General features: G+C 36.5%; 3 protein-coding genes and 1 long non-coding RNA gene across 5 annotated transcripts; 3 read left to right on the plus strand and 1 right to left on the minus strand.

The window, feature by feature from the left end:
• The first annotated feature begins 3,260 nt into the window (after positions 1–3,260).
• Positions 3,261–6,700, plus strand: LOC133726719 (uncharacterized). Its single transcript, XM_062154328.1, has 3 exons — positions 3,261–3,579; positions 3,903–6,479; positions 6,592–6,700. Exons 2-3 carry the CDS (start codon positions 3,904–3,906, stop codon positions 6,698–6,700), a joined length of 2,685 nt encoding a protein of 894 aa, XP_062010312.1. The 5' UTR covers positions 3,261–3,579; position 3,903.
• A 101-nt stretch (positions 6,701–6,801) lies between these two features.
• Positions 6,802–9,524, plus strand: LOC133726728 (uncharacterized). Its single transcript, XM_062154339.1, has 7 exons — positions 6,802–7,123; positions 7,733–8,049; positions 8,135–8,347; positions 8,450–8,542; positions 8,627–8,743; positions 8,834–9,298; positions 9,378–9,524. The coding sequence occupies exons 1-7, from the start codon at positions 6,982–6,984 to the stop codon at positions 9,522–9,524; spliced, it is 1,494 nt and encodes a 497-aa protein (XP_062010323.1). The 5' UTR covers positions 6,802–6,981.
• Positions 9,525–9,560: 36 nt separating this feature from the next.
• LOC133736053 (uncharacterized) lies at positions 9,561–11,933 on the plus strand. 2 transcript variants are annotated; one of them, XM_062163495.1, is made up of 7 exons: positions 9,561–9,805; positions 9,901–10,145; positions 10,241–10,411; positions 10,499–10,606; positions 10,702–10,768; positions 11,361–11,456; positions 11,627–11,933. In XM_062163495.1, exons 1-7 carry the CDS (start codon positions 9,605–9,607, stop codon positions 11,720–11,722), a joined length of 984 nt encoding a protein of 327 aa, XP_062019479.1. In that variant the 5' UTR covers positions 9,561–9,604; the 3' UTR covers positions 11,723–11,933. The 2 variants fall into 2 exon arrangements, with proteins under 2 accessions (XP_062019479.1, XP_062019485.1); XM_062163501.1 differs by lacking the exon at positions 10,499–10,606.
• Positions 11,934–15,606: 3,673 nt separating this feature from the next.
• Positions 15,607–17,809, minus strand: LOC133736070 (uncharacterized). Its single transcript, XR_009859395.1, has 3 exons — positions 17,435–17,809; positions 16,901–16,962; positions 15,607–15,653 (listed from the first exon to the last, which is right to left on the minus strand). It is a non-coding gene; the product is annotated as an uncharacterized LOC133736070 (long non-coding RNA).
• Between the last annotated feature and the right edge of the window lie 4,700 nt (positions 17,810–22,509).

The following is a 22,509-nucleotide window of genomic DNA, read 5'->3' on the forward strand; positions in this document are numbered from 1 at the left end:
TAAAAACATTTTTTATTTATTTAATTATCTAAGTTAACATGCTACCTAAAAACTCTAAGTTAATTTTAATTATTTACACATATACAAAAACACATAACAAACGAAACAAGGGGGGGTTTTTGAAGATTTAAACTATAATTTTCGAAAACAAATAAAAGATTAAAAACATTTTATTTACATAGGTGGGAAAAGAAGAATTTTTGGAAAACAATTTATCAAGAACCTTTCAAGAACAACATATTCATGCATCCCTTAATCTTGTTAATTACCATGGAAAGATATCAACCAAGAAACAAAGTTACAAGCGCCCAATGTCCCTTATATGACTTCCCTTTACGCAATTGATCGACGAAGCGCCAAACCAACATATTTCAAATGCAAGTATCACACAATCGAAGCGACTCATAATCTCATGCATTCAAATCATTAAGAGCAAGTGAAAGTTTAGTCAATAAACATGCAAATTCAAGTACTCAAAGCGAATCTTTTCATTACATGCATAATCTGATCTCGACCTTTGTACAAAGCCTTTACTACTATATCGAATTAGGGTCCCGAAGCGTTTTACCTAATTACTAGCTCCAATTACATGCAATCATCCTAAGTTGGCCACCAAAGAACAAGAACACATAAAAGTTATCTATAAAACAAAACCAGATTATCATTCCATATTTCGGCAATTAATCAAGATCAAAAACACACAAACACATCAATCATAGAAAAGCATATCAAAATTGCATCCAAAATTCAGAAAGTTAACTCATGGTTTCGGTTTTACACAAAGAAAAACAAAAACAGAATTTCTATCTAACAAGTCACAAAACCGAGAAGAAAACATGATGAAGATGGTAAGAACAACCCTTGACTACGTCCCAAGGTCCAAAGCAGATCCAAGGCAGCAACACAAGATGAAGATCACGGCAAAGGATGGAGGATGGCACGGCAAGAACTTGCAAGATGCGAAAACCTGAAACTCAAGAGCAAACCGGTGAGAAACGAAATTGTGGAGAATATGTGTCAACCTTGAGACGTCTAATACACAAGGTATATATAGGAGAACGTCCCAAGGCACTCCCAATTCGTTTCTACTTGGTTTCTCCAAAGTTGTGTTGATTTAGGACTTGTTTGGCACAAAGTAGATTTCCGGCAGTCTTGACCTCAGTGTACTAAAACGGCCATAACTTCCTCTAGAAAATAGATATCGACGAGCTGTAAAATGTTCTGGAAACTAGACATCTGTAGCTTTCCAACCATATAAAGATCATAATTTTCTGAGCTCTGAGCGATTTTCTATGCTCCGTTGAAGTTGACTGATCTGCACAGGCAGTAATCCGAATCTGTAATGGATTTGACTTTTAAAGCATAACTTAAGTCTAATTCGGTTTTCCTTCACATCACATGCCTCTCACATGTCTTCCACGCCTTATTGAAGAATGAAACGTCAAGAACTCCCTAGAACCTTCAAGAATCTCACGGCAATTCCAATCCATACTCAACTAGAAATCCAAACTCCACATTGCTTTGAAATCCGAATTCCTTGTTGCTTTCTCTTCCATGTGCACGGCATATGATCTTCTTGAGACTTCTAGATACTTCATGAACGTTCCCAGGCTCTCCTAGTATGAGTAGAACTCCATATGCAAGTAGGTTTCCTAGTTGAATACTGCTTCCTTTTCCGAGATGCTTCTACACTCTTCCGGAACCTTCTTGAGTAATAATCCTTATCCAACAGGGACTCCTTGTCATACTAGTATTCCTTATCTGAGTAGAATTGAGTTTCCTTGTCCAAGTAGAACTCCTAGTCCAAGTCAGCTTCAGACTCCTACTTCAACTGGGATTCCTTTTCCTAGTCAAACTGGGAAAACTTCCATTTCTTCATTTCTTTCCATTTCTGCGCCACTTGTGCCTTCCTTAGCCATTTTTGGACTTTGAGACTCCATTTTACCTGCAAAACACTAACTAAGTTAAATTGATCAAGAATAAGGAAATAACTTAGCAAAATATAGGGTTTAAACATTATAAACGTCGCATTTTATGCTCCTATCAATCAATTTTGAAATTGCATCTTGGTAAGTGTCTTCTCTTCTCATGGAAATATGGCAGCTAAAGGCATGTTCTTTTCTTCTTCTATTTTGAGATGATCCATTTAGAAAATGTACAGTCATCGTGTTAAATTTCACTACTTCTAGGACAACATTTCAGTTTCAATATCAATTATAAGATAGCAATCTTATGGAATAGAGTTTAGGAATTTGTTATTTTGTGCAGTTCTAATGGGGTTCCTTGATTTAAAGTAGACATATTCAGCATGGAGTTTTGTGTAAGGTTTGAATTTTGTTATTTTGTTACATAGGTTCCTTTCTTGAATTTGATTGAGGTGTAAATTCTGACTGGGGATACATACTCAAGAAAAACTTTCATTTTATGTACTGTGCATCTCCTGCGAGACGGCCCAAATAGTATGTTGAAAGAGATAGGAGTGTTTCTTCATGCTTTTCTTTTTATTGTTGTAAGCCTGGTTAAGCTACTGGCTCTTATATTTCTTATGGAGTTTGAGATTTGTTTTTTTTTTTTTTCTCTATGAATGGCCCAACTAGTTCGTTGTCTATGACTAAAGAAGTAAGGTTCATGAAAATATGGGAAATAAGAATGCATTCTTAGGTCTTGTTGTGTTTTTAAGTCAAAATGTCATGCTTCACATTTCGATACTGAAAATTTGAGCTAGCTTTTGGCTAAAAATAAACAAGTACAGAGGAAGCAAGTCTTTTGTAGTGACAGCATGGGGTTTCCTTACTAACGTGAGTATTGATTGGTGCATGCAGCTGCCTCATCTTAGATACCTTGCCTCATCGAAGAGATTTCTCCTTACTTAAATCAAGCTCTAGGAGATTTCTCCTCACTAGGATCTATATCGAGGAAATTCCTCCTCATTTGAATCAACCTCAAGAAGATTTCCCCTTCACTCGGATCTGTTTCGAGGAGATTTCTCCTTCAACCTGGAGAAGATTTCCCCTCACTCGGATCTCTCTCAAGAAGATTTCTCCTTAAAGAGTTTCTTTTGAATCCAATAGAACATGATAAGGTCTGAAGAGATTTTTCTCTTCTACTAGGATCAGCCTAGAAGGGATTGCACCTCATCTAGATTTTTCTCGAGGAGGTTTCATCTCACTCGTATCTTTCTCGAAGAGCTTTCTCCTTACTTACATCAAGCTCGAGGAGATTTCTACTTACTCAAATCTTCATCGAGGAGATTCCTCCTCATTTGAATCAACCTCGAGAAGATTTCCTAACTACCCTTGAATCATCAAGTTTTCAGAACACATGTTATTATAGAGAAGGTTTTGAGTTGCTTTTGCCCAAAAAAGGAAGTACCTCCATACATGTAAATTTTACTATTATTTTTGTGAATAGATAAGTTCTGCACACTTGTTTATGGCCTTATTGTTCTTGAATGTAATAGAGTAAGATTATGATTAGTCTTGTTGCTTATGATAACAGGTTGGTGGCATTGAGAGGAATTTAGATTACGAGAATCTTTCCATAAAATTTTCTGGAGCAAACTTTGATTGGATTGGAAAGGTATGCTAATTCTAATTCAATATACTATATATATATACAATTTACCTAATTGACTTATATAAACAATAATATTAGAGGAATTCAATATATATATATATATTGTACATAGTTGATATTGCATCCCTTATTTTTGCCTTACTTGAATGTACTTTCTGCTATTTCATATATGTTGTTTTCTGATATATATATGTAATAGATTATAATCATTCAAAATTTGGTCAAATGAAAAAGTAAAATAGTCATAACTCTGCAGCCCCCTTACTACTAAGAGTTAGAGTTGGTCTTGTTATTACTAATAATTAGTTTGTTATTACTTGTCTTAGAATGGATAGAGCTTGGATCAAAATGGATAGGAGATCACCTGAGTATGAGGTCGGGGTTGATATGTTCTTAGATTTTGTTAGTCGTCATGCGAGTGATCCTAACCAGATTCGTTGTCCGTGCTTGGATTGTGGGAATGTTAAACCTGGTACAATTAGGACGATAAAAGATCATCTGTTTTGCATTGGTATCATTAATACCTATGATGTCTGGTATTATCATGGAGAAGATGTTCCAAGTTCAAGTAGTACAAATGCAAAGAGGGAGAATTATAAGGAAGACCATTTTAGAGACAATACTGTAGAGATGGTTCAAGCTGCACATGAGGATTTTGTTAGTAATCCAGAAAAATTTGAGCAGTTACTTGTTGATGCTGAGAAACCAATCTACCCTGGTTGTGTAAAGTTTTCAAAGTTATCAACTCTTGTGAGATTGTACAACATGAAAGCAAAGGGTGGGTGGCCTGATGTTAGTTTCTCAGAACTATTAACTTTCTTGGAGGAGTTACTTCCAGCCAACAATGAAATGCCATTGAACCTTTATGAAGCGAAGAAAACATTATGTGCATTAGGCTTAGAATATGAGAAGATACATGCATGTCCAAATGATTGCATTCTATACCGAAAGGAATATAAGGATGCAATTGCATGTCCCACTTGTGGTCTATCTAGATGGAAGGTTAAGAAGACTTCAGATGAGACTTTAAGTGAGAAGAAGAAGAAAGCCCAGATTCCTGCAAAGGTTCTTTGGTATTTCCCCCCTATTCCAAGATTTAGAAGAATGTTTCGTACTAAGAAGACAGCAGAGAACTTGATTTGGCATGCTCAAGATAGGGAAGATGATGGTAAATTACGTCATCCAGCAGATTCTCCCCAATGGAAGCTTGTGGACTACATGTGGCCGGAGTTTGGGAGTGAGCCAAGGAACCTTCGACTTGCCATTTCAGCTGATGGGATAAATCCTCATAGTTCTCTTAGCAGTCGTTATAGTTGCTGGCCAGTTATAATGGTGAATTACAACCTTCCACCGTGGTTGTGTATGAAAAGAAAGTTTATGATGTTAACAATGTTGATTTCTGGTCCTAAGCAGCCGGGCAATGATATTGACATTTATTTGGCACCCCTAATTGATGATTTGAAAACTCTTTGGGAGGTTGGTGTAGAAGCTTATGATGCATATGCTCAAGAGAGGTTTGTATTAAAAGCTGTTCTTTTGTGGACCATCAATGACTTTCCGGCATATGGGAATTTGTGTGGATGTAGTGTAAAGGGGTACTATGCGTGCCCAATATGCAGTGAAAAAACACATTCCAAATGGCTAAATTCTAGTAAGAAAGTGTCATATACTGGTCATAGAAGATTTCTTCCCCGCAATCATAGGTTTCGAGCAGAAAGCAATACTTTTTATGGTGAGCAAGAGTTTGGATCAGCACCTGAGCCATTAACAGGAGAGGAAATCTTACAAAAAGTTGAGGGGATCAAATATGAATGGGGTAAGAAGACCGTAAAACTACATCAGGAAAAAAAAGCAGCCAAGGAAACAGTGAAGCTAGGAAAAAGGAAAATTAGAGATGGAAAGAAATTGGCAGGAACTAAGAATAAGGTGAAAAAAAAGAAAGATGATCTTAAATCTGCTTGGAAGAAAAAATCAATTTTCTTTGATTTACCATATTGGAAAGAGTTGTATGTTCGTCATTGTTTGGATGTTATGCATATAGAAAAAAATGTATGTGAGAGTATTATTGGCACATTGCTCAATATCCCTGGAAAAACAAAGGATGGTGTGGCAGCTCGTGAAGATCTCATTTCTTGTGGTGTACGGGCTGGGTTGGCACCTAAACCGGGGAAAAGAAAGGCTTATCTTCCACCTGCTCCTTATACATTATCTAAGGACGAGAAATTATCAGTTTGTGATTGCTTGGCTGAAGCTAGGTTTGCAAAAGGATGCTGCTCCAATTTCAAAAACCTTGTGTCAATGCAAGATTTGAAACTCTTAGGCCTTAAATCTCACGACTGTCATATGCTGATGCAACAACTTTTTCCTGTTGCAATTCGTGCTGTTCTGCCTAATCATGTTAGATATGCCATTACAAGGTTTTGCCTCTTCTTCAATGCCTTGTGCAGCAAAACAATGGATATCATCAAATTGGATGCAATGCAAGATGAAATTGTGGTGACTTTGTGTTTGCTTGAAAAAATTTTTCCACCTTCTTTCTTTGACATAATGGTCCATGTTACGGTACATCTTGTTAGGGAAGTACGCTTATGTGGACCTGTTTACCTGCGATGGATGTACCCATTTGAACGGTACATGAAGTTTTTAAAGGATTACGTTAGAAATCGTAATCGTCCGGAAGGATGCATGGCAGAATGTTATATTGCAGAGGAAGCCATTGAGTTTTGCGCAGATTTCTTATCAGATGTTAGTACTGTTGGAATCCCGTTAAAGACCTATACTCTTCAGAAAGGAATTGATACACCACTATCAGTTGGACGTGTTCATAAGCCTGGCAGAAAGCTATTGCGTCAAGCACATCTATGTGTTTTGATTAATACACCTGAAGTTATGCCTTATCTCATGTAAGAGTTCCTGCATATGTGTATTTTTTACTTAACATGTTTGATATTTCTACTCCTTCAATATAGTTATAAGTAAAAAGGAACTAACTGACATGCCTTCATAATTTTTTAGTGAGCATGAGGAGTTGTTGAAGATTCAGCATCCTAAAAAGTCAAAAAGTGAGAAGTGGCTTCGAGATGAACAAAACAGAACTTTTCAAGATTGGTTAAACAAAGAGTAAGGACTTTCCTTCAAAGCTAAGATGCTCAGATTTTTTTTATTTGTTATTATTATTTTTTATTTAAACATAAAAAATAATCATTCAATTATGTACAGGTTGAGAATGAGCTTGCTGATCCCAATAATGACATATCTAATACTTTGAAGTGGATAGCAGAAGGGCCTCGGGAGACAGTGAAAAAGTATGCTGGATATTCTGTAGATGGCTGCCATTTTCACACAAAATCTCATGATAGTTCTCATGTCCAACAAAACAGTGGAGTGACTTTGGTAGCAAAGACAATGCAAATATCCAGTTCTAAAGATAAGAATCCTAAGGAAGATGATATGACTTTCTATGGAACGATTCATGAGATATGGGAGGTCAATTATAATGATTTCACACACACAATATTTAAGTGTGATTGGGTGAAAAGTACAACAGGTATCAAAACAGATGAGTTTGGGTTTATATTAGTTAACCTTGGTAGCATTGGACATAAGAATGATACCTTTGCAGTAGCTAGTCATGTGAAAAAGGTATTTTACATTAAAGATTCAAGGTGGTCAGTAGTACTTGCAGCTCCTCATACGGATTGGCTAAATGAAGATGATTTGGGGGACACAGCAATTGATCATCCATGTTTTACTCAAGCATTGCCACCTTTTGAATCATTTGATGCAATGCCTGAGAATGAGTTAGTTTATGTACGAGATGACTGTGAGGGCACATGGGTCGAACACTATGCTTCGTAATCTGACTTATTTACTACTTGAATGGACTTTTGTCTATAATGGTGGTATATGTAAAAGTTTTTCATATTATTATCTGCATATTAATTGTTTTGCATTTGCCCATCTCAGTATTAATGTTTGAGGAGTAAGGCTTAATATGTCCCCTCCTATGTGTAAAATTGATGTTTTATTAAATGGAAATGTTATAAAGTTGTTGAATTTATTTTATGTGCTCATGTAGCAGTGAGTTATTTATTTATTTATGAATTATATGTTTGTACATTGTCTTTAATGTGTTATTGTTTGTAGAATCTTGCAGTTCTAGCCAAGATGAAACACTTCGAAGACAATCCTTTAGAAGATGATGATGAATATACAGATGAGGATGCAGATGACCAGGCCACAAACAAGAGGAAAGGGAGAGGTCCAACTTTGATGTCAGACTTGGTCCATCGTAGGGGCCATAAGGGTCGTATAGAAGTTGGATATAACACAAAGGGACAGCCAGAAGGCAAGCATGGATCAAATTTAGCTAGTTTCATTGGAGTAATGGCGCGAAGCACTGTTCCAATTATATATGAAGATTGGAAAGTGGTACCAGCTTCTTTAAAGGATAAGATATGGGACATGGTTCTGGTCAGTATCTTTACCATCTTTTTTTTATGCTTGTATTTCATTATTTGATAAAAAAATGTGAACTTTTTTATCTGCCAATTACCAGAAAGCATTCATCGTGGATATGAATAGTAGGAAGCATGTCATAAGCAATGCTGGAAAGGCATGGAAATCATTCAAGAGCACTTTAACAACATCATATATACTGAAATTCAAACATCAGCCTCTCAAGCTGAAGACTCCACCGTCTGGCTATGATTTCATCCTTCAAGCACATTGGGATGCCTTTGTGAAGTCTCGATTAACAGAAGAATTTGCGGTATGTATAAATAAATGAATTAGAGTCAAAATGTTTTATTTTATTTATGTTACTTATACAATATGAATGATTCAATTATTGGTGTGGGTGTGACTTTGATAGGAAATTAGAGAAGCTGCATCAAGGAGGCGAGCTCTCCATGTATACAATCATCGAATGTCTAGAAAAGGCTATGCCAATTTGGAAGAAGAACTAGTAAGCTCTGATTTTGTTTGTAGAATTTTGGCATGTAACTTTGTGGCAATACTATAATCTGAGCATTATTTTAATATTGAGCAGAAATTGGCGTTGGGTGACCAAACTGATATTGATCGATCAGTTCTGTGGAAGAAAGCACGTGTTGATAAAAATGGAAACTATTCAAATGAGGCAGTGAAACAACGTGTTGATAAAATTGTAAGTCCTTATTATTTAGATTATTAGTATTCCAATAATCTAATTACAGATGTATACATAACCTCAACAATGAGAACTTTATGCTTACAGGATGAAGTGACTAAACATGTTAAGGATGGTATTATATCAACAGCTGGTAGTAATGACATACTGACAATGGCTTTGGAAAAGCCTGAATATTCCGGTCGTGTAAGAGGTGTTGGAAGCAATGTCACACCTATTTTGTACTTCAATACTCCAAGGTGTCGATCTCAATCCACCCAAAATCAGTTGTTGCAACAAATGGAGCAAATGCAGAACCAGCTTTTAATGTTTACTCAATTGCTACAACCTGATCAATTGTTAATGATGCAACACATGGTCCAAGGTAGCCGTGTGTCTGAGAAATCTAGTTGCTCAGTTCAGAAGGACAAAGTTGAGACATTATCTAAGGAGGAGGAGTCTAGGGTGGAAATGATGAAACGAAAAGAGAAGAAGTCTAAGAAAGCTACATTTAAAGTCAATGTACAAGAGGCTTTGAAGACTAGTACTAAAATTCCAGAAGAAATCGAGCAGGTATGCTACTTTTGTATATTTCATTTATTTGAATAAAATTTCATGATTGATTTAACAAATTCATTAATTTTTTTCCAAGGTAAAGCAACACAATAAAGAAGAATCAGCTTTGAAACCTGGAAAAAACAAACAAGATGGCTATACAGAGGTTCCCAAAGACAAGCCACAAGATATTGAAAAAGTACATATAATCTTTCAGATGCTTAACTACATTTATAATAATTAATAAAAATGATGTAAACACTTTTTCTTGGCCAGTCAAAGAAGTGCAAGTTAGCTGTGGGGAATATCAACAATGTTGTTGCAATGGGAATGGTGATTCCGTTAGATGGACCAATTCATGGAGTGCCATTAGGGGATGGTAACGTACGAGTTTCTGTTGAAGTACCTATTAAGGGTGAGGCTCTTCTGCCAATACCTATTGGCGATGAAATTGTGACTCTTAGACAAGCAATTGGGACTCATGTGGCTTGGCCTCGGAATCTTGTTATAGTGACCAATGAAAAGGTATGACGTACATTATGGGATTTTGTTTTCTATAAATAGTAGCGATTTTCTATGACCATCATATATATTAATCTATTTCTTTGTGTCACTGTTAGCCCAAGCTAAAGACTCCAAATGCATCATTTAAACCCATGTTGCCACAAAACTTGTACAAGATGCCTCTATCTGTACGATTTCTATTGCAATTTGCTAGGACAATGCGAGAAGAAAAACCATTGAAGGTGGCCATTGATTCTGGTGTCTTTGGATATGAACAAGAAACTTACCTTAACAAAGATGACATCATTGAATTTTGTTCGATGGAACCACTGTCTACTGTTTGCATGACAATCTACATGAGGTTAGGCTATAACCATGATTTTTAAGTATCTACTTCATTCAAAATTGTTAGTATTATCTATTAAGATGTTAATTGTTGGCTTTGTTTTGCTTAAGACATCTATGGTCATCATTAAAGAAAGATCATAAGGATAACTTGTATGGATTTGCGGATCCATCTTCCTTCTCTCATGATTCTGGAAAACGAGATGAAAGATCGTTTGCGTTGTCAGTAAGATTAGAGAAAAGCAAGGAACAACAATTGATTTTTGCTCCTTACAATTTTGGGTAAGTTAATCTAAAATTTCCATGTTTAATTTCATTTAGTTTTGTGTGTGACAATAAAGAGCTGTATAATTCATTTGTTTCATGTAGGTTTCACTGGGTTATGGTTGTAATTAATCCTTATAGTGATATGGTGTATTACTTGGACTCTCTTAATCCTGTTGACATAGATCATGGATTAAAAGGTGTTATAGACGTGTACGTAATTCTCTTACTTTGTTATGTGAGATTTCATTTGGTTTTGACACATTATTCTTAGTGTATAATGTGTTCATATACACGTGTACGTGCAGTGCTCTAAGAATGTTTAATGCCCAAAAAGGAAGGAATCGGAAAAATGCTATTTGGAAAATCATACAGGTTATAATCTGTTCAAATTATGATCTCCATATTGACTGCTGTAGTTTTAGTTCAGTTCAGTTTTAAAGCCGAAGTGCCTTAGACTAATACACCTCTTCGTTTCTCTATCTCTCTTTTTCCAAGTGTTTGTTTCTTTCAGTTTCAGATGTGTTGTTGTAGCACCTGACTGTTGAATCTATTATTGTTATTGTTAACAAATGCAAATGTGAGATGGACAATAAATGCCAAAATATGCATGGACCATATTATATAATTGATCTATATAGCTTGTTGCTTATATGTTGAATGATAAATTGACAGGAGATGTTCTATGAATGATGTTTGGAAAGTGTTTATACAAGTATACACACCTTACAAGAGAATCTTCTTTTTGAATTCATATTTATCTTACTTGTTTGTGATTAGGAGTATGCCTTCTATTATGATGATTTGTCAAATTCAATGACTGATCATCATCTCTAAGCATGTCTATCTTTAACTCATTATTAGGAAAGAGGGAAAAAAAAAAAAAAATCTGCCTTCTTATTGGTATTCCATCTTTCTATATATCTATAGTGATATGCTTACCAATTTACTTAACTGAACTTTGTAGTGTCCTACTCAAGCGGGAAAAGTGGAATGTGGATATTACGTAATGAGGTTCATGAAAGCAATCATTGAAGATCCAACCATATTAACAAGAAGCAAGGTTAGCTCTTAAATGATCAGACTAGCTAGCATAATTACTATTGCAATTAAAAATTGTTTCTATGTTGGTTTTGGTAAAAATAACAAGACTATTGTACATGGTTGCTGGTATTACTTGTGGAAACAAAGAATAAAAGGACATTTATTGCTTTATATTGATTGTTGTTGCAGTTCAACAACCAAAGTTACAATCAAGAAGAGATAGATGATGTTCGAGTAGAGTGGGCTGATCTTGTTGAAACATTACTCCAAGATGATGTAGAATAGTTTGGTTAGTATATTTTGAAATGTATATATTAAGCTGAGTTTTTGTGCATGCCCATGTAAAGTTTAGATCAGCTAGCTTTTTGTAAGCACTAGAAGTACATGTAATGTGATCTCACCGAGACTTGTGGTTGGCATGTGTATTTTGGATGCCACGAGGCTTGGGATAATTTGTACACATTGCTTGGAATCTCCATGACAAAAATAGTGCGTCCTAATAGTTAATAGAGGACATTTATTTGTCCTTTTTTTTTTAAATCATATAATGTCTACAATGACGTTTTTTTTTAATTTAAGGACACACACTGCGTGTCCTCGTATATAATATATGACAGTTTTTTTTACCTTATAAAGACATCTTTTGCTAGTCCTTCAATATATACAATGACATCTTTTTTGGCTAAGAGGACATTTTGAAAATGTCCTAGTAAATATTTCAGGACATTTTTTTGAAGATTTAAGGACACTTTAAATGTGTCCTAATAAACTTTACATGACGTTTTTTTAAGTTTTAAGGACGCTTTTATCACGTCTTAGTAGACATTAGACAACATTCTTTCAAAGCTACAAGGACGTTTTTTAAGTGTCCTAATAGATATTTTAGGACGTTTTTCAAACGTCTTAAAAAATGACTTACAATGACTCCTTGATAGATGACGTTTTTTTTGCGTGTCATCTAAAGTTTTCAAAGACGTTTTTCGAACGTCCTTAAATGCTTTTTTTGTAGTAGTGGATGCATGTTACAATATTGTGCCCTTTTATGTGTTTAGGTAATTTTCAGAGTTAGGTTCATAAGTTTGCATGCTAGAATAATGGTGAGAGTTCTTGTGTGTTTGCTTAATTTGCCAAGAGTAATTATTATTTGTTAAGGCGCTGAGTTAAACAAGTAGCAATTAGTTCTAAAAAGTGGTAAAAATCATGTCTTAATGATTAAACGATTCTGGAAATTACGTGTTAAATTCTATTTGTAATGGTTAATTTGCACGTGTGAGTTGATTCGAGGGTTAGATAATACTACTAGTTAAGAGAATTACGCTGAGTGTTTTCGAAAATTAGTAGTATTAGGCTTGGTAAGGACTTTTCCGATCCAAGCCTACATTAGAACAAATCAGATAAATGGATTGATCCGCTGAGGCTTTTCATTTGGGCTCTTATCTATGCATTCAAGATGGGCACAGTTTTGTAGCATGTTGAAATGAACTTCTGAGTGGTATTGGTCAAGGTTAGGGAAGTCGATCATTGTATATAGTTTTATTTGTTTTGTTTTTATTTTAAGTAGATTAGGAACCAAATCTCAAAACCCCCATTTTATTCTTTTATTTGTTAATTGACCTTTTTGTGTAGGTGTACCCTACAATCCCCGGACTGAACGATCCCTGCTTATCCTATACTGACAACTACATTTTGCAGGGTTAAATTGTGAGGCTATTTTAGCCGCATCAATTTTTGGCGCCGTTGCCGGGGATTGTTAAAATCCCTAGTACTTAAAGTGTCATCGATTTTGTTGTTTATATAGAATGCATGCTCAATTTTTGTACTATACTTGTGGAATGGTGACAAATTGCGATTTATGTTAGGCCAAGCTATAATTGTGATTTAGTTTAAGTTTTATGAGTGTTACAAAATTAAGCATGTCTTTTATAATTGTTGTACAATTTGTAGAAGTTTTTAAGCATGTTGTAAATTGTATATTGTAAATTGTAGAATGAGTTTTTTTTTTTTAAGCATGTTGTAAATTGTATGTGTTTCACTTAGATTAATATACTTAATTGTTGTAAATTGTATGTTGTCATGAATTTAGTTAAATACTTAATTGTTGTAAGTGTGTACAATCGTATGAGTAGATAAGGGCCCTTTTGTTAATATTGGCCTAAACCCTTCATTAGTACCTTGCTAAGGTCTCTTGAGGTTGAGGGCGGCCTTTATTAGCACTTGGAGAACGGTCTAACACATAAGTTAATTTCCCAGCTGAGTAAGGGGCGCATGCGGATGGTGTCTTAGATTGGGACCCTGGGTGATGGGTTCAATTGGATCTCAGAGATACTATAGAATGAGCGTAAACCACTATGTGGGAGTAGCCGATAGGGGCCTAAACCTCAATGAGGGAGTAGCCTCCGTAGTATCACCAAAATGAGTCCTCCCTCTCACTTACCTCTTAATCTGGCCATCCAGCCTTCTGAAACAAAGGAAAGAGACTTATGTCTAGGCGACTATCCCTATATCGTATCTCACCAATAGTAGTGGTTTCTATTGGGCTCGACTTACAACTTGGAATCAATTGAGATATTAACTATGTTTATAACAAACTCAAAAAAAAAACAAAAACAAAAAAAACAAAAAAAAAAAACAAAAATTGTTGTGTGGCATGCTTAAGGTATATTGGATCCTCTGTTCCAGTACCTAAGTATGTAAATGTAAAAGTAACTTAGAAAGTTAAGGAAGGGCATAATGTTTGTATCTGAACCTTGTATATGTTACTAACACTTGATTGCCAGAAAGTTCTGTTATTCCAGTCCAGACTCAAGCTATTCCCAGGTAAACTTCGTTCTCGTTGGATTGGCCCATTTGTAGTTACTAATGTGTTTGTTCATGGTGCTGTAGAGATCAAGAGTGAGAAGACGGGGAAGGAGTTCAAGGTTAATGGGCATCGTCTCATGCCCTACTATGAGTCCCTGGTGGAGCACACATTGGAAGAGATACCCCTCCAGGAGACACCCCAGGACATGTGAATAAGGAGAAGAGTCTAGGCTGAAGGACTATAAATATTAAGCGCTGCATGGGAGGCAACCCATTTCAACCGAAGCTATGGAGGAGCCATCAACGAGAGTTTGACATTTCTATCCCTTCACTTGCTTAGGCTGAATTGTACTTGTGTCTTTGTTTGTTTATTTTACCCTTCCCTTATTTTCGTAGCCCCCCATATTTAGATATACCATATTTCTTGCCTACATTGAGGACAATATAGATTCTAAGTGTGGGGTGGGTTTACACCTTTATTTTAGTTTAGTTTATTTTAGTTTATACCATTATTTTAGTTAAAAAAAAAATTAAAAAACAAAATGTTGGTCTTATAGAGTCTTTTTGTTTGTTTGAGTCTTAGGATGCTCCTAACGTCTAGGATGAACATGTCTCTGAATTCATGGCTGAAGGTTTTCACAATCGAAATAGGACTTAATTGAATTCTGTGGTTAATCGACATTGTGATACTTGTATGAAGATTTGAGATAGGATTGTAACTTGGTTCATTAAGCATGCTAGGATTAAGTCTAATTCATTTGACCCTAAGTGAGCTGTTGAGCTAAACTACTTTCTTTTCGAGTGCTTTATTGATAAATTCAGAATTTCATGGCTGTATTTGCAAAACCTCATCATTCTTTGAAAATCCAATGATCATGTGCCATAGATTTTAATGGACGAGAGAATACTAGAACTCGACTGTTGTGACTGTCAAAACTTGTATGCCATAATATGCACTGATCCTGGATAGGATAGAAGGCATTAGGGTAACCACCATAGCCAAACAAGCATGTGTCCCCAATTGTGCCCGTCGTGGGTGACAGGACCCGCCCTAGATTTCACCCTGAAATCCGAAGAGGCCCTGCGGGGCCCACTTTAGAAGAAATTCTACCAACAATTTGACAGAAGTTCCACTAAAAATGGACAACCCAAAACCTGTAGAAAAATATCCACACTTCTAAATCATCCATCCTTATTCTCCTGGAGCCACCCTGCTCCCTATATCACAACATCTCACATCTCTCATTTCATAAACAATTCTGAATTTAAGAATATTAATCTCATAGGTTATCAGAGCAATCTAATGTACAGGCGAACAAGAGAATAGAAAGCAAGATAAATGACCGATACTTTTATAATGCGGAAGCTATGCCTCAACCCCAAGTACGCTCGACCTCAAGCTAAACTGGCCTGCAAACTGGGCATTTAAAACCGAAGGGCCCAGGGGAAAACATTTAAAATCCGTTAGAGTGAGTGGACGAAAAATAAGTAATTTCGAATGAATAAGTAAAACTTAATGTTTTCCCAAGTTATTCTCTAAAATCTCGCATGCAGTAACAATCTTGAAAAATACTTTTAATCATCATCTTTACTGCAATCTAATCGCGTAGAAATAAAACATCTTAAAATCTCATCCTCAATCCTTATAAAAACATCCTTTTCAAGAGGCTTGCTTGATAACTCGAAAGGACTGCTGTCTAGTCATCCATGCCATCTGGGAGGGACTGCCACCCAGATGACGCATCGGAAGGGACTGCCAACCGGAATAGGAGGCGGTGGTAGAAGGGACTGCCAACTAACCACAGGTAGTAGACGGGACTGCCGACTAACTACCTCATGTCATCTGGAAGGGACTGCCACCCAGATAACGCATCGGAAGGGACTGCCAACCGGAATAGGAGGCGGTGGATAGAAGGGACTGCCAACTAACAATCTCATGCCATTTGGGAGGGACTGCCACCCAAATGACGCATCGGAAGGGACTGCCAACCGGAATATAGTCTGGAAGGGACTGCCAACCAGATTATTACCTAGAAGGGACTGCCAACTAGGTAATATGCGCATGCGCCGTAAATAACCTCCTCAATAAACTGGAAACAGCCTCTTACAATTACCTGCTTTCGGAAATAAACTCGATAATACTTCAATAAATCATTAATAATCCACTGAAAGCATAACTCAGGATTATCCCGCTAACTCATACCTCAATATCTCAATAAATCCTCGAAAGCATAAATCAAATACTCTGTAAATCAATAAATGTTTTCGGAAAGAAAACTCAATCTTACTTCAAGGCTGAAAAGCTCAAAACTCAATAAATCTCGATAATTCAACTATGCTCAAATATTTACTAAATCCTTCGTACTCGTATATCATCGTATCAACTGATATTCGAAATCAATAATTCTCATAATATTTTCTTAATCAGTCACTTCCCGAAAATCATTTCTCAACTCAATAACTCTTGAATAACTATCTCAAAAATCTACTAAAAGCCCTCGGGAAGGAATTTCAATACTAATCTCGTAATTCATGAATAAATCCCGATAAATCAACGCTCAATAAACCATAAAACCCAATAATTCAAAACATAATTTAAATCTCAATTGGAAGGAAATAATAATACTGCATGCATAATTAATTTAAAAACAAATGTCCACTCACAGTACTATTTAGGCGATCACGCATACGAGTTCCTTCATCGAGCAATAGTTCGGTATATCGCCCTGTACACAATTATAATTCGTGAATAACTATTCAACAATTAAATACGATTCTCAAAATCAAATCCTCATAAATCATCTCGCCACTTCTTCTCTGATTCAACCCAAATTTTACCACTAATACCATTTCGTTAATTTAAAGGTTCCAAGGCAGAACCGAGAGATATCCGACGGCCGGATTCTCGTAATTCGATAATCGAAACCCTAAACTTCAAAAATTCATAATTAATTCCAAGCTTCTCCAAAATTCACCAAATTTCATATACAAGCTCTACAATATTTATAGGATTTAACTAGCTAAAAAAAAACAGAATATAAATCACTGTTCATACACCGCACTATTCACCGTCGCACTATTCATGCAGCTACACTGTTCATGCGGCGGCCAACTCCTCCTCCGGCCACCAAATTTCAACCACAGAATCATCTCAACATTCTAAGCACTTTTCATAACTGTGACCAAGTGAGAAAATACCTTGAAATGCTCCAATTTTGCCGATGAACACAAACCCGGAAATCTCCAAACCCACAAATTTGGAAATCCTTCAAATTCACCTTCCAAACGTGGAATTTCCAACTAGAAGTCTTGAGGGAAGATGATCAGTGACCCGAGGCGCTCCTAATAGAGCCAATTTCACCGCCGAAGATAGCCGGAAACTGGAGAATTTCGCCGGAGAAGCAAACAGCTACAGTAACAATGCTTGCATAAATTCGGGGTTTGCCGGCCAAATCGCCGATACCCACTGGTACCATCGTGTAGAGGAGGAAGAGACGGTCCAAGGACAACTGGAATCACGTTAATCGGACGCCGGACGGTGAAGAAATCGGAAGAAGAAGGAGAGAGGGCGACGCGGGGGAAGAGGGAGAGAAAATCGGGGAGAGAGAAAATGACGAGTTACCACAGTAACTCGTCCTATTTATAGAAAGTTACCATGAACAGTAATTTACCTTTTCGCTTATAACTTTCGCATACGAACTCCGATTTTTACGTACCACATATGCACGCGCTCGGTTTAACGTCCTCTACAACTTTCATGAAGAACATTTTCTCAAATTTTGACCCGAACAAAAAGCCAACTTTTAGGGCCTCTAAAATGTCGAAACGGAGCCAAAAAAGTAAATGTAAATGTCGTTTACCCATCGAAAGACTCGTAAACTGGTAAATTTAGGTTCGGGACGTCACAATCTCCCCTCCTTATAAAAATTTCGCCCTCGAAATTCCATACTGTTGAAGTAGAGATGGGTGCACACGTTAATCCATAATAAACAGTCACGAAGATGAATAGCACATCAATCCTACAGCAGTGGCGAAGATAAGGCACAGAAAAGATGTGCAAATGTGCTCAAATCATGTAGAAATTACCTTCAAAACTGATCCAAGACTTGACCAATTAGGACAGGGAGATCAACCCTTATAAGAAACAACCCTCTAGCTGAAATCTAGTCAATTATTGTGATCTGAATAATTCTCATAGTGTTCTTACTAAATTCAGTGTCATAGTAGGTAGATTTACTTCCATTCATTACTGACAGTCCTAACAACTGAGGAAGAACATCGTCAAAGCATTATGTTTGTAGCAACCTGTAAACTGTTCAACTATGTGAGCAGAAACGCCTACTAAAATTTCCAGAATAAAGACTCAAGGCTAAATCAAGGTCGGTTACTTGAACGAACTACACATTGAAACTGCATAACGAAAATCAAATCTTCTTTGGGTTAAGTTTTCCCTTTGCAATCTTAAGTCAACGACTGGAGCAACTGATAATTTCAACAATCTCAATTACACAAGCAACTAAAAACATATACTTAAAACCCCAAATTTATCAATGTTCCAAGTCGGATACCCTTGTCTTACCTAACTATGTAGTAGTACATACTCACAAGTACACAACTCCGGCGTCAAGAAATTTAGGTCAAATACTAGTCCAGATAACTCATGGTATCAATATCACAAACTATTCAATTTGAATAGTAGCATTCATATCTTTTTCATATAACTCGTGCAGTGAAGATCCACTTGTTCACCAACAACATGATGATAATACATCTACCCACACTTAATACAATTTCAATTCGTACACGGGTTTATGGAAAGTCCAACAGTTAATAAAACACCACAAGATGTTCACTGATAACCCACATGTCTGAAACAACCAATTTTCTTAGCAACCACAAAACTGTACTTGCTTTTTGTCTGTTTGTGCTTAAATTTCTGATCGAATGTCGTGCACGTAGAGATCCCATAGTTGTCAAGCATATCAAAGAGTAGCCTCGAATCAATCTATAAATTCTTAATCATGAAGGTTATGGGGCCACTACACTTCATTTGCGCTACTTTGATACCTAACTAAAACATTGATCAAAGCCTTGGGATGACATCTAAGTCAACTAGAGAAACTTCTTTGATATATACCCCGCTGGCCATAAGGCGACACATTTCACACACCTACTCATGTTCAAAATTGCTGTACCAGACTGCTAGCAAAGTAGTCCATTCTTTCTTCTCCGCGTTTCCAAACCATAATATTCCAATAATCAACGTCAAACTTGCAAGTACTTGAGTATAGCCAACTCTCCTTGCATGGCTCAATGCCGATACCCCCAAGCCACACTGTCTTCGCTGAATTGAGGATAAAGTAGCTGAAGATCCACCCTCTAACAACACTTATTCAATAATATTCCAGCTACAACAACAATTTCAAAAACTAATCTGCGCTAACTAAGATTGCACCAAAATTTCTCAATCCTCATCTCGCTAAGCATTAATCCAACAACACATCTCAACCATAGTAGCTCAACAGTTAATACTTCAAGTGTCGGTTAAAACCTTTGATAAAACCCAAGTCCAAACAATTAATTTTCAAACTCAACTCCAACATCCTGCTAAGTCATCGTACCTATAAACCCGTGATGGTGACCGAATATCAATCGTACCAACAACTTTCTATACTTCTCCAATCAAGGCCACCATACGGTAGAAAGATCGATCAAAGTAAAAATTAAATTTCAAACTGTTTAACCCATTACCACCAACAACGGTACCAAGGTAGTAAAACTCACTTAATTCCTCAAAAGCAAACTGTTAATATACGTATTCAACTCAAGCAACAACCAATTTTCCTAGATGATAAAACACCGTTCACAGAATTTTTCCTCGAACAACAACCTTGATGCAAAACAGACACCCGTCCAACATCTCGTATCACACCAAGCAGTACCTGGATCTGAAATTTAATCCAACCACATGGTGATCCAATTCCTCCATTTAATCATTGTTGAAATACGTCACTGCCAAGACAAACCGCATTACGTTTGACCCACATATAACAAGAATTCTGGTCAAACCTTAATTAGAAGTATTTCCGGAGCCAACTAGGAAACTTATTTCCTCAAAGTTATTCCACTAACCACTCTTACAATATCACAATCCAACTGTCTAGCAAAAACTTCACCAAGAATCTATCACAATTAATCTTCAAGGCTCCACAATTTATAACTCGAATCATACTCAATATCACAAGTAAATTCCACTTGCACTATTATGAATACCCAACGATATCACTACCACTATTCTCCGATTTTAGGTACAACCATTACAGCCAAAAACGGATAACCAAGTACACACATCGGTACAATCTCATACACAAAAGTTGTTTCTAATCTTCTCAATTAAATACTGGCAAAGATCGTAACTCGATTGTAAAGCTCTATGCGTCCAACTAAATACTCAAGTTTCAAACATAAAACTATATCAAACTTAAATTCTGTCTATCTTCTTACTCAATACGATCCAAAACTTCAAAAGGATCAATTATAAGTCAATGTATCTAAAATCAATTTCTTCCAATCCGGACAAAACGAAATCCAAATATCATGGTTAGGTCAAAGGCCCAAGATAACAGTCATGATTACCAAGTAATCTCCAACAACTGTCAATGATATTCCAAATGTCGCTTATATAACATATCATCTCATGTAACATAACTCCTGAAACCTTGGTTCAACGTCAGAACCACTAATATTACTAGTTCCATTTCCATCAACAATTCTGATTCCAAAGCAATTTATAGCAAACAGAGACAGCCCAAAGATATGTCCACTCATCTCTAACAATCAAACACAAAATCGAACTCCAGTCTTGCACCTTAAACCTTGCCCCAACAAACTTGTTGGCATCGAGGGAGAGATAACCACCACATTCCCTCGGATCACATTTCGGAGCATAACTCAAACCTGTAAGGTAATCTAACATCACAATCACCAGGAAAAGGTGCAAGACACATAATCAACATGATACGCAGAGAAATCCCTATGAGGTCGGCGTATAAGAGGCATAGCACCTGAAGGAAAATCACTAACCATGTACCTTACACACTTGATGAATACTTCAGCACCGAAGAGTAAACGATGGGGAACCGCTGCAGTCGGGCCATCACTCGGGAGGTACTGAGCAACATCAAGCATATAAGGTAACTAGATCGAAACAAGTCTACATAATCTTACAACCTAATGCTCTGATACCAACTGACAAGACCCGCCCCAGATTTCACCCTGAAATCCGAAAAGGCCCTGCGGGGCCCACTTTAGAAGAAATTCTACCAACAATTTGACAGAACTTCCCCTAAAAATGGACAACCCAAAACCTGTAGAAAAATATCCACACTTCTAAATCATCCATCCTTATTCTCCTGGAGCCACCCTGCTCCCTATATCACAACATCTCACATCTCTCATTTCATAAACAATTCTGAATTTAAGAATATTAATCTCATAGGTTATCAGAGCAATCTAATGTACAGGCGAACAAGAGAATAGAAAGCAAGATAAATGACCGATACTTTTATAATGCGGAAGCTATGCCTCAACCCCTGATAGGAGCATTTTAATGCTACGTTTTAACTGCTATTTCCCTACATTTCCTGCGTTATTTCCTTAATAAAACTCTGTTTAGGAAAGTTTCCATTCTTTGATTGGGAAAGTTCCTAATTGTAGAAAGTTTCCGTTTTGTAGTTTCTATTTTCCATTTTTAGAAAGTTTCCATTTTAGTTTAGGAAAGTTTCCATTTCTTATTTTAGAAAGCTTCTATTTTCAGGTCTTTGGAATAAATAAGCTGAATTGAGTTCATAAATGGAAAGAGAAGCTTCATGAAGATGACATGGCAAGGAAATGACGTGGAAAATCAGAAAATATAATGCCAAGAGGAAATCAAGGAAGAGTTTTTAAAAAGGAAAATATATTTTCCTTGGGGATTAAATTTGCCGTGTAATACTTAAGGAAAAACAAGGTGACAACATGGGAATTAAAGATGATTGATTGAGGATTTCAAGGAGAGATTTTCTTGGGAGACTTTTATGGGAAGGAAATATTGTTGGAGGAATAATTTGGTGTGATTGCCAACGTGAAAATCAGAAATAATCAAGGAGATGACGCCAAGAGAGATTCAAGGGAGAAATAAAAGGAAAGAGAAAAAGGTGGAGACCAAGAAAAGCTGAAAACGTGTCTAGGTGCATCCCTAAATTCCCTAAAGGAATATTAGCCGAAATTCATGA

Source organism: Rosa rugosa, chromosome 1 (assembly GCF_958449725.1).
Source record: "Rosa rugosa chromosome 1, drRosRugo1.1, whole genome shotgun sequence".
Classification (NCBI taxonomy): Eukaryota; Viridiplantae; Streptophyta; class Magnoliopsida; order Rosales; family Rosaceae; genus Rosa; species Rosa rugosa.